At 47.0% G+C, this 12,559-nt stretch overlaps 1 protein-coding gene across 1 annotated transcript in view; it reads right to left on the bottom strand.

The window, feature by feature from the left end:
- The window catches only part of GLUD1 (glutamate dehydrogenase 1), a 31,444-nt gene extending 20,739 nt beyond the window's left edge, over window positions 1-10,705 (bottom strand). Inside the window, exons 1-4 of the mRNA XM_040438688.1 lie at window positions 10,199-10,705; window positions 6,117-6,197; window positions 998-1,053; window positions 848-911 (exon numbers count right to left, since the gene is read on the bottom strand). Coding sequence (XP_040294622.1) covers window positions 848-911; window positions 998-1,053; window positions 6,117-6,197; window positions 10,199-10,586 — 589 coding nt within the window. The 5' untranslated portion in view covers window positions 10,587-10,705. The remainder of the gene's footprint in view (window positions 1-847; window positions 912-997; window positions 1,054-6,116; window positions 6,198-10,198) is intronic.
- Window positions 10,706-12,559: the final 1,854 nt, after the last annotated feature.

Below are 12,559 nucleotides of genomic sequence, written 5' to 3'. Positions count from 1 at the left end.
CATATACAGAACTATTTATTTCAATGGTTCAGGGAAAAACAAAACACATACGGAAATGCATCCATATGTCTTCCGTATCCGTTCCGTTTTTGCGGAACCATCTATTGAAAATTTTATGCCCAGCCCAATTTTTTCTATGTAATTACTGTATATAGTATACGGAAAAACGAAATCACGGATCCGTGAAAAACGGACCGCAAAACACTGAAAAAGCCAGACTGTCATGTGCAAGAGGCCTTAACAGGGGGTTACCATACAATAAATGTCTGTATTGGAAAACATTAGGGTCCAGATTATCTGCAGGTATTAAAGGGGTTATCCTGGAACTTATACTGATGATCTATCCTGAGGATAGTTCAGTAGTATTTTGTTAATATAACATTTAATCAAGTCTTTTGTGTGATTATAATATTTACCATCTAACCTAATCTGTATTGGTTTTGCTGTTAAATTATGTATATCGGTTAATGTTACCTTATTGGGAAAAGTAGTTTTGGTGCTTATATCCTCAGGATAGGTCATCACTTTAAGATACAGGGGTCTGACACCCGGGACCCCCACTGATCAGCTGTTAGGAGAGGCCAGGAGCTCTGAGCACCGCAGCCTCTTCCTAGGATATGTGATGTCACCATATGTCACATGGCCTAGTTGCAGCTCATCCCATTGAAGTGAATGCCAAGCATCGCTGCTGTACCATGTAGGGCGCTGGAACAGCTTATTGGCAGGTTTGCCACGAATGAGGATAGGTAATTAGGTTACCCCCTTAAGGCTGTCTTAACCCATATAAAGTTCACATTCAGTAGTCTTATGTGAATCGTTAGATTTAAACCCTGGAGTACCAACTTACCAATGAAGCCTTTCTTGGCAAGTTCTATAGTAAATCTTCTTGTTATTTTTTCAAGTTCCGCATCCTATTTTACAAAAATAGTAACAAAGATTAACAAAAAAAGAAAAAAACACACACTAAAGAAAAAAATCAAATCATAAAACCACTTACTGAATAATTTTTTGTGTTTATTTTCACTCCAGCTTTGGCTCCTCCAAAAGGCACATCTATAAAATTTCAATTATAAAGAAACTTTTAGTTTACATACAACTTTAACTAAACTTAAAGCACATCTTGGTGACACTGAACACCCCATATGGATACAGGCTGAGAATTTAGGGTGAAAATTAAGCTGAAATGGGCAATGTGTAGAATTGTAGCAGCCAGCTAACAGTTTGTTGGGGGATCAGGGGTTAACAGTAAGCAGACACATAGCAATGAGCCAATGTCTCAGTTACTTCATTTTGATAAAAGGTTGTCTAATTGGTGGTCCAACATACGGCCAATTACAGCATCCTGACTTTACCGGGCTATGCCTCTGTTCTATTGCCACCTACCCCTAGAAAGGCACCAAGAAGGAGAGACCACATGGGACCTAGCAGGCAGCAGAGGATTGGTGGGGCAATTAAGTTTTTTGTTTTTTTAAATAAAGCCTCAAAAACAAAGGCCAGACATTCCACTTAAAATAGGATCTGCGTCTGTATCTATCCAATTAATTGCAGTTAGAACGTTATGTATTATACTGGGAAGCACAATGCTGGCACACACATGGCATCAGGCCTTTTACCCGTACTGTGTGTGTCCATGTGAAAACTAATGCATACAATCCAAAGTCTTAGAGGACCTGTCACCAATCCAGAAAGGGAGATCTTTCTATATTCTAGCTGGCTATGCTTCCCTGGGCATGGCACACCTTCATTTGTGACTATGCCCCCCCCACTTTGCAGTAACATCCTGGGAGTTTTGGCTAGTTACTTCTCTTTTTGCTAGGGGAGGCCTCCTGATGCAGCGTGATCTCCTAAGGCCCTTTTCACACGAGCAAGTATTCCGCGCGGATGCGATGCGGGAGGTGAACGCATTGCACCCGCACTGAATACCGACCCATTCATTTCTATGGGGCTGTTCACATGAGCTGTGATTTTCACGCATCACTTGTGCGTTGCGTGAAAATCGCAGCATGCTCCTCTTTGTGCGTTTTTCACTTAACGCAGGCCCCATAGAAATGAATGGGGTTGCGTGAAAATCTCAAGCATCCGCAAGCAAGTGCGGTGCGATTTTCACGCACGGTTGCTAGGAGACGATCGGGATGGAGAACCGATCATTATTATTTTCCCTTATAATAATATGGTTATAAGGGAAAATAATAGCATTCTGAATACAGAATGCATAGTAAAACATCGCTGGAGGGGTTAAAAAAAAAATAATTTAACTCACCTTAGTCCACTTGATCGCAGCCCGGCATCTCCTTCACTGAACAGGACCTGTGGTGAGCATTTTACAGGTAAAGGACCTTTGGTGACGTCCCTCCGATCACATGATCTTTTACCATGGTGATGGATCATGTGATGACCGTAATGACGTCACCAAAAGGTCCTGTTGCTGCACAGAGATCAGATCAAGACAGAAGGAGATGCCGGGCTACGCGATCAAGTGGACTAAGGCGAGTTAAATTTTTATTTATTTTTTAACCCCTCCAGCGCTATTTTACTATGCATTCTGTATTCAGAATGCTATTATTTTCCCTTATAACCATGTTATAAGGGAAAATAATACAATCTACAGATCACCGATCCCAAGCCCGAACTTCTGTGAAGAAGTTCGGGTTTGTGTACCAAACACGCGCGATTTTTCTCACGAGAGTGCAAAACGCATTACAATGTTTTGCACTCATGCGGAAAAATCGCGCGTGTTCCCGCAACGCACCTGCACATTTTCCCGCAACGCCCGTGTGAAAGAGGCCTAACACTTCTGACGGGAAAACATCTCACTCGGACCAGATTAAGATGCCACCCCATCGGAAGCTATGGTACAGCATGGTCTCTAGAGAAGTCACAAAATCACGCTGCATCAGATAGTCACAGTGGGGAGAAGCCTAGAGACTAGACGCACCTCTCCAGAAATCTGGAGGGATAGCACTGCAGAGTAGGGGGCAGTGCTCCAGACTTAAAAAAAAACAAAAAAAAAAACCTAGTAGCCATTGGCTCCTGAACTGAAAAATTTAGTCGCCAAATCGAATCAAAATTTTGGTATCGTGACAACGCTACGCTGATCAGAGTAGGGTTGTTTAGATACCAAAATTTTGATTCGCTTTCGTCACGATAAAAAAAAGTATTGCGATACTCAATACCGCACAAAAAAGCCGCGTGCATTTCACATTTTATGAAACGGTGAGCCCATTAGGCTCCATTCACACGTCCGCAAATGGGTCCGCATTCGTTCCGCAATTTTGCGGAACGGGTGCGGACCCATTAATTTTCTATGGGGGCGGAATGGATGTGGACAGCACACAGTGTGCTGTCAGCATCCGCATTTGCGGAGCGCGGCCCCGATCTTCAGGTCCGCAAAAGATAGAACATGTCCTATTCTTGTCCGCAGCTTGCGGACAAGAATAGGCATTTCTATAGGGGTGCCAGATGGGTGTGTTGCGGATCCGCATATTTGCGGGTCCACAACACACCACGGACGTGTGAATGGAGCCTAATAGAACAGTCCTATCCTATTTTTTGGGGTGACAAGGTGACTAAAAAAATTGCGAATGCTCACCGCATAGGAGATATTTTTTTCTAATTTAATAGTTTGGACTTTTCGGACGCAGCGCTATGTAATATGTTTATTTATTGTTTATATATTTTATATGTAAAATTGGGAAAGGTGGGATTTAAACTTAATATTTTAGGGTACTTTCACACTAGCATTTTTCTTTTCCGGCATAAAGTTCCATCACAGGGGCTCTATACCAGAAAAGAACTGATCAGGCATATCCCCATGCATTCTGAATGGAGAGAAATCCATTCAGGATGCATCAGGGAGTCTTCAGTGCAGTCATTTTGACTGATCAGGCAAAAGATAAAACCGTAGCATGCCACGGTTTTATCTCCGGCGAAAAAAACGGAAGATTTGCCTGAATGCCGGATCCGGCATTTTTCCCCAAAGGAATGTATTAGTGCCAGATCCGGTATTCAAAATGCGCAGACCGGTAAAAATGTGTAAAAAGATACAAGACGGATCCATCTGTCTGCATGACAAGCGAAAGGGATGGATTCGTTCTTGCAATGCATTTGTGAGACGATCCACATCCGGATGCGTCTCACAAATGCTTTCAGTCACATCCAGATCGGCAGATCCAGCCGGTCAGTCCTAACGACGGAACCGCTTGCCGGATCACACTGCCGCAAGTGTGAAAGTAGCCTTAGTGTTTGTGTTTTTTTGTTTTTTTTTACTTACTATTAACCCCCTTAGGGGCTGGAACCCTTGTCCCATTTTCACCCTTAGGCCCCTTTCACATGGGCGAAATTTCTGCGCGGGTGCAATGCGTGAGGTGAACGCACTGAATCCGGACCCATTCACTTCTATGGGGCGGTGCACATGAGCGGTGATTTTCACGCATCACTTGTGCGTTGCGTGAAAAATCGCAGCATGCTCTATGTTGTGCGTTTTTCACGCAACGCAGGCCCCATAGAAGTTAATGGGGCTGCGTGAAAATCGCAAGCATGTGCGGATGTGGTGCGATTTTCACGCATGGTTGCTAGGATGAAAGTCTATTCACTGTATTATTTTCCCTTATAACATGGTTATAAGGGAAAATAATAGCATTCTTTAATACAGAATGGTTAGTAGAAGGTCAATATAATAAACATTATATACACACCAGTATAATAAACATTGGTGGTGCAGTGCGCCCCCCCGTATAATAAACATTGGTGGCACAGTGGGCAGTGCCAATGAGGGTTAAAAAATTAAAAAATATATTCACTCACCTCCTCCAATTGATCGCGTAGCAGCTGGTCTCCTGTTCTTTCTTCAGGACCTGTCAAAGGACCTGTGGTGACATCACTGAGCTCATCACATGGTACATCACCATGGTAATGGACCATGTGATGATCTCAGTGACGTCACCACAGGTCCTGAAGCAAGAACAGGAGACCGACAGCTACGCGATCAATTGGAGGAGGTGAGTGAATTTATTTTTTAACCCTCATTGGCACTTCCCACTGCGCCACCAATGTTTATTATAGTGGGGGGGGGGGGCGCACTGCGCCACCAATGAAGATACCTGACCTGTTAATACATATACAGGAGGCGGGTGCCGGAATCAAATAGCCGGCACCCGACTTCTATGACAGGGAGTTGCGATCCGCTGCAGTTAACCCCTCAGGTGCCGCACCTGAAGGGTTAACTGCCGCTGATCGCAGCTCCCTGTCAGAGGTCGGGTGCGGGCTATTTGATTCCAGCACCTGCCTCCTGTATATGTATTAACAGGTCAGTTATCTTCATTGGTGGCGCAGTGGCCACAGCCCCTCCCCTTCTCCTCCCGTCTCTCCTCTTATTGACAGAGACGGCGGCCCTTCTCCACTGCTGAAAAGAACATCGGCGGTGGGGCAGAGAATCAGCTCCTGTGCCCCGCCGCTGTATTCAACGGCAGAGCTGCGGCGGCGGGTCTAGTCGCAAATGGCGACAAGACTAAAAAGTCTTGTCGCCATTTGTAAATTCTAAGTCGCATTGGCGACCATTTTGGTCGCCATCTGGAGCCCTGGGGGGCAGCATAGTCAGAAGTGAAAGTAATACAGTATCTCACTTTTTTGGATTGGTATCAAGTCCTCTTTAGTTGATTAACTTAAAAGAGGTTGTTACTACATTTACTACGTAGTGGAAGTTAATCCAAGGCACTTACTAATGTATTGTTGTTATTGTCCATATTGCCTGCTTTGCTGGCTAGATTCATTTTTCCCCATCACATTATACATTGCTCGTTTCCATGGCTACAACGGCCTGCAATCCATCAGTGGTGGTCGTGCTTGCACACTGTAGGAAAAAGCACCAGCCTTTGTGCACCCCCACAGTCCTGGCCACCAAATAGGCCGGCGCTCTTTCATATAGTGTGCAAGCACAAGCACCACTGATGGATTGCAGGGAGGTCGTAACCATGGAAACGGGCAGTGTATAATGTGATGGAAAAATTAATCCAGCCAGCAAATGAGGCAATATGGACAATCACATTACATAAGTAGCTCACATAATAAATGCCATTTGCTGAAGTGGGAACCCCTTTAAGTAAAGGAATACATCTTACCTACAACAGCACACTTATAGGTCATTAAAGATGCCAAAGCTTTCACTTCATCAACACTGACATCCGTGCTATAACGAATACCTGCAAGAGAAACAAGTGACAATTATGTAATTTCATGTCCCAAAACTACCAGGAACTGGTGCAGGAACAGAGGGAGACAATACACCTGGGCAGGGGAGTCGGTGGAAGACTGGGGATACCAGACAAGACAAAGCCTGGGCATCTCTCAGAACAGCCAGGGATTGTATGTCCCTGCTCTCATGCTGTGTGCCAGTCGGCATAAAAACATGGGCAGTATGACAGACCGAGGCTATGGACTGTACACCCTATATACACACACACCATACATTAATTAATCCAATGTTAAAGGGGTTTCCCCACTGGCAATATTTAACCCCATCCATAGAATACTGGATAAGTGATCACTGGTGTCCCGCTGCTGCCACCCTCAGCAATCACGAGAACAGATGCCAGAGTGTCCCATGAGGGGAGAGTTGCACATGTGACCACAGCTCCATTTACTTTGAATCTCCAGGGGTGCCATAGGAGTAAAGGGAATGGTAGTCACTCATGTGCACCACTACTGCATTCTTATGGGGCACTAACCTTGAGATCAAAAAGGTCCCATCAGGACCCCAGTGAACAGACACTTATCCAGTAGTCTGTGGAGTGAGGTTAACTATTGCTAGTGGGGGACACCCTTTAATACCGTGCGTACATTTAGTAAATAAACTTGTACCGCTCAATGTGAAGTGCACAGTGTTACCAAGACTAACCCTCCACTTCAGAAGACGGAGAGCCTATGAATCACTGGATGACTCACTACAAACTCACTCACATTTTCCACTGAATAAACACCAAGAAAGTCGTTGGATGAAAACTCACCACTCCCTGACGTAGGGAATGCAAACCGAGCTTTCCTGCCATTAAACAGCACTTAAAGCAGTAACAGATTCAACATGGCAACTAGCAACGCAATTCATAAAGCCCTGTATGCCTTCAGCCCACAAACGTCAGCACAATATATGGAGCCAGGGCAGGAACGGGCAGCATTCAGCCCCATCCGCCGGCACAGAGATGGGCAGAGGACACTGCTATCCGATTACTGCAGAAAGCCCCATGTAGCATCCAGTAATAAGGGAGGGCTGTGCATCTACAGGTAGAAGGGAAGATGGGATATATGGAGCCGGGGCAGGAACGGGCAGCATTCAGCCCCATCCGCCGGCACAGATGGGCAGAGGACACTGCTATCCGATTACTGCAGAAAGCCCCATGTAGCATCCAGTAATAGGGGAGGGCTGTGTATCTACAGGTAGAAGGGAAGATATTATACTGCAGGGGGTATATATGGAGGACACTATTATGACTGACATTTTTATACAGAATTGGCAAGGGTGTTAGGAAACCGACCCTCACCATCTGATACTAATGGCCTGTCCTGAATATATCACCATTATGTCACTGCACAACCACTTTAAAAAGGACTTACAAGTTCTTATGCAGCAGAATGCCCATTTTAAGTTTGGGCAAGAGTCTGCTCTCCTGAATATAGATGCCCAACGGCATAGATAAGTTTAGAGTAGGTCGTGCCTGACTAAGACTACCTTGGCGCAGGTAGGCGGGCACAGATGTATTTTCATCAAAATATATTGGCTGAAAGTGTCAGATTTTATCATCTCAGAGTGAGGGCTTAGGGTACTTTCACATTAGAATTATTCTTTTCCGGCATTGCGTTCCGTAAAAAGGGCTCTATGCCGGAAAAGAACTGATCAGGCATATCCCAATGCATTCTGAATGGATAGAAATCCGTTCAGTTTGCCTTCCGTTCAGTCACTGTCAGGAGTTTTGGCCGGACATTGCTGCGGTATTATGTCCGGCCAAAATGCCCGATTAGTCGCCAGAATGCCGGATCCGGCATTAATTCCCATTGACTTGTATTTAGTGCCGAAAATTCCCATTGACTTGTATTTAGTTGCAAAACAACTGAAGGACGGATCCGTCCTTCTGGTCTGCGCATGTGCAGGTCGGAAAAACTGTAAAAAAAGACTGCAAGACGGATCCATCCATCCACATGACAAGCAGAGAGACGGAACCGTTCTTGCAATGCATTTGTAGATGGAGCCGCACCCGGATCCGTCTGCAAATGCTGTCAGTTGTCACACTGATCGGCAGATCCGGCAGGCAGCTCCAACGACGGAACTGCCTGCCGGATCACACAAACGCCAGTGTGAAAATAGCCTTAGTCAGTATATTACGTTTGCATCTATTGTGTTAGTGCATTGTTTTCCGTGATTTTTTAAAGCTATACCTAAATAAACACCTGTTGGCCATCGCTCCATTCCAGCACTGACCCTGGCCTGTGGATTTCCAGACAGGTCACATGCGCCTCTGAATTCACTGGCCCATTGCGCTGCTTCAGAACCCACAGGATAAGTGTGATGGCTGGGGGTCCTTCCAGTAGTCACAAGAACAGGGCTCATATGGCAACCAGAGGAGGTGTGGACACCCAAGGCGGACCATTGCTAGACCCCAAAAGTCTTGGGCTGGAACTACACCAAGGCAAAACGGCTACAAAAAGGTGTTGTTGGCATGTTGGCTTATTTTCTTGGAATCTGCCGAGATGTGAACAGGACACAGGAGCAACATCTGGAGTTTTACTATTAGAAGTCTAGAGCCTCATTAACCAGTCACCTTTGCTCCTATCCATACCGCCACCATTATTCCATCGTCTCTTCACCGCTTGTGACATGCGGCTGCAACAGTCTCATGACCAAGAATGGGTCCCCATTACTCCTGCGCTGGACAGGAGGTGTCTTTATTTAACGCACTGCTGCCTGTAATTTGTATTTTTTATATTACAATCGGACAACCTTTTAAGAAAGAGGCAATACTGGTTTGATAAGCAAGTTGATTTACACTTTAGTGATAGATCATCGCCCTAAGGCCTCTTGCACACGAATGCACGGGCACCAACCGTGTGGCAGTCGCATGCGGACCACGACCCCATTTACTTGAATAGGGTCCGCACTCCGTCCGTTTCACAAAAAGATAGGACAACAGAAACAGAATAAGGGTACTTTGATACTAGCGTCGCTGGATTCTGGCAGGCAGTTCCATCAATCTGGATGCAGATCAGTCTCACATGTATTGCAATACTGGATCCGTGTCATCCAGAAAAACTGATCCAGTATTTATCTTTTTTCACATTTTTAAAAGGTCTGCACATGTGTAGACCGCAAAACCGGATGCGTTTTTCCAGAACACTTAGGGCCGGATCCGGCATTAATGCATTTCAATGCATTAAGCGAGTGTTCCAGAATTTTGGACAGAGAAAATACTGCAGCACGCTGCGGTATTTTCCCTCCATCCAAAAACAGTACAGTGACTGAACTGAAGACATCCTGAATGTATTGCTCTCCATTCAAAATGCATGGGGATATGCCTGATCAGTTCTTTTCCAGTATAGAGCCCCTAGGACGGAACTCAGTGCCGGAAAAGAAAAACGCTAGCGTGAAAGTACCCTAAAATAATCTGCAATCAGGAAATAAAAACTGATTAGATACTATCTGGTAGATAACCTTTTGGTGACATTTAGTGTTTTAAGTTCAGGTTATCGAAGAATCGCGTTATGGATTCTAAATTCCGAACTTTAGACGCCGAACTTAAAAACACAAGTTCGCTCAACAGTAGTGACATTTAGAGCCACGTTGACGTCTGCCATCTATACCAATGACTATCGCTTCCCAACCTACAGGCTATGCCCCCGACACAATACACCAGCTGTCTCTCATTGATTGATATACACCCTGCAGGTCAGTCATGTGATCTGTCCGAAATAATCCCATTGGTAGCCAAACCTCAGCAAAAGAGAAATACCCCCCACCCCAGGAGAGCAGCCATCAATGAATAGCCCAGGGGCAAAGACGAGACCCTTCAAACAAAGGCAACACCAAGGTGACTGCCATGTGAGAGCATCTCCGGAAGTGTTATCATAGGGACAGCTGAGGAATTGTGGCCGGTAATAGGACTGACAGGGGGTGGAATAAGAAGACTGCAGCAGCTGCGCCGCCCGCCACACTCACCTCCCTTGCAGGGCGTGCGGTGCTGGCTGTGCTGGGCCCTGTAGCCCTCCACCACCTCCCAGTCCCCGTTATCCCTCTTGATGGGGAAGCTGACGCTCAGGACGTGGTTGCAGGGCTTGATGATCCGCAGGATGCCCTTCACCCGCTTCCGCTTCTGCTCCTCCGTCTCCCGGGTGCGCAAGTCCTCCACCAGCTTGTCCTCCACAATGCCGGCGCCCCGGTCGAAGAACCCCTCCACCATCTTGAAGAAGTTGGGGTCGTCCTCCTGGTCCACGGCCTGGCTGTAGCGGCGGAGGAGAGGGGTAGCGGCGGCCGGCAGAGCGGTGTCGGCTGCGGTAGCCAGGACCCCGCTGCTTCGGGACACGAGTTCCCCTAGATAGCGATACATGGCTGCGGAGCTGGCACAGGACAGGAGCTGGGGTGGGAACTGCAGCGCCGAGCAGCCGCCTATATAAGGGACACCCCGAGCGCGGCGCCGAGGGGCGTGTGGAGAACGGTCACTACAGACATGCGCGGTCACGGCCGCAGACGAACGCGGAAGGCGGGAAAAGCGCGCTCACGAGCTGCTTGTTTTCCAGCGCCGCTACAAGCCGGAAGCAAAGGGCGACCCGTGACAGAGACACATGTATGTGCTGCTGAGCAACTGCCTCATGTCTCCTCACAGCAATAGTTCTCTGTAGCTTTCTACCGCCACCATTTTAGTACCTGAGCAGAGCACAGTCCTTTCTGCCAGCTTCTTCCTTTCTTGAGTTCACACATATTTGTGTGTTAAAAAACAAAAAACATGCGGAATCTGCTTCAGGATTCCCCTGTTTTTTCATGTGGTTTCTAGTCTGACAAGGCTGTGTAAGGCCTCTTTCACACTTGAGTTGTTGGGATCCGGCATGCACTTCCGTTGCCGGAGGTGCCTGCCGGATCCGGAAAAACGCAAGTGTACTGAAAGCATTTGAAGACGGAACCGTCTTCCAAATGCTTTCAGTGTTACTATGGCACCCAGGACGCTATTAAAGTCCTGGTTGCCATAGTAGGAGTGGGGAGCGGTATACTTAGTCCGTGCGGCTCCCGGGGCGCTCCAGAATGACGTCAGAGTGCCCCATGCGCATGGATCACGTGATCCATGCGATCACGTGATCCATGCGCTTGGGGCGCCCTGACGTCACTCTGGAGCGCCCCGGGAGCCGCACGGACGGTAAGTATGCTGCTCCCCACTACACTTTACCATGGCTGCCAGGACTTTAGCGTCCCGGCAGCCATGGTAACCACTCTGAAAAAGCTAAATGTCGGCTCCGGCAATGCGCCGAAACGACGCTTAAAGAGGACCTTTCATCTGAATCAAGTAAGTAAACTGAATATACAGACATGTAGAGCGGCGCCCAGGGATCCCCCTGCACTTACTGTTATCCCCGGGCGCCGCTCCGTTCTCCTGTTATAGGCTCCGGTAAAGTCACAGTTAGGCTCCACCCATTTGAGCCTGCCGCGGTCTCCTTCTCCTATGCTGTAGCGCTGGCCAATCGCAGCGCTCAGCTCTTAGCCATGCTATGAGCTGAGCGCTGCGATTGGCCAGCGCTACAACATAGGAGAAAGAGATTGCAGGTTCAAATGGGTGGAGCCTAACTGTGACTTTACCGGAGCCTATAACAGGAGAACGGAGCGGCGCCCGGGGATAACAGTAAGTGCAGGGGGATCCCTGGGCGCCGCTCTACATGTCTGTATATTCAGTTTACTTACTTGATTCAGATGAAAGGTCCTCTTTAAGGCCGGATCCGGATCAATGCCTTCCAATGGGCATTAATTCCGGATCCGGCCTTGCGGCAAGTGTTCCGGATTTTTGGCCGGAGCAAAAAGCGCAGCATGCTGCGGTATTTTCTCCGGCCAACAAACGTTCCGTACCGGAACTGAAGACATCCTGATGCATCCTGAACGGATTACTCTCCATTCAGAATGCATTAGGATAATCTTGATCAGGATTCTTCCGGCATAGAGCCCCGACGACGGAACTCTATGCCGGAAGACAATAACGCAGGTGTGAAAGAGCCCTAAGGCTACTTTCACATTAGCGTTTTTCTTTTCCGGCATAGAGTTCCGTCACAGGGGCTCTATACCGGAAAAGAACTGATCAGGCATATCCCCATGCATTCTGAATGTAGAGCAATCCGTTCAGGATGTCTTCAGTTCAGTAGTTTTGACTGATCAGGCAAAAGAGAAAACCGTAGCATGCTACGGTTTTATCTCTGGCGAAAAAGACTTGCCTGAATGTATTAGTGTATTAGACTTTCCATAGGAATGTATTAGTGCCAGATCCGTCCTTCCGGTCTGCGCATGCGCAGACCTTTAAAAATGAGAAAGAAAAAAATTACCTGA

Source organism: Bufo bufo, chromosome 6, assembly GCF_905171765.1.
Source record: "Bufo bufo chromosome 6, aBufBuf1.1, whole genome shotgun sequence".
Classification (NCBI taxonomy): Eukaryota; Metazoa; Chordata; class Amphibia; order Anura; family Bufonidae; genus Bufo; species Bufo bufo.
The sequence above is the reverse complement of the archived record's forward strand: the minus strand, read 5'-3'. Positions and strand labels throughout refer to the sequence as shown.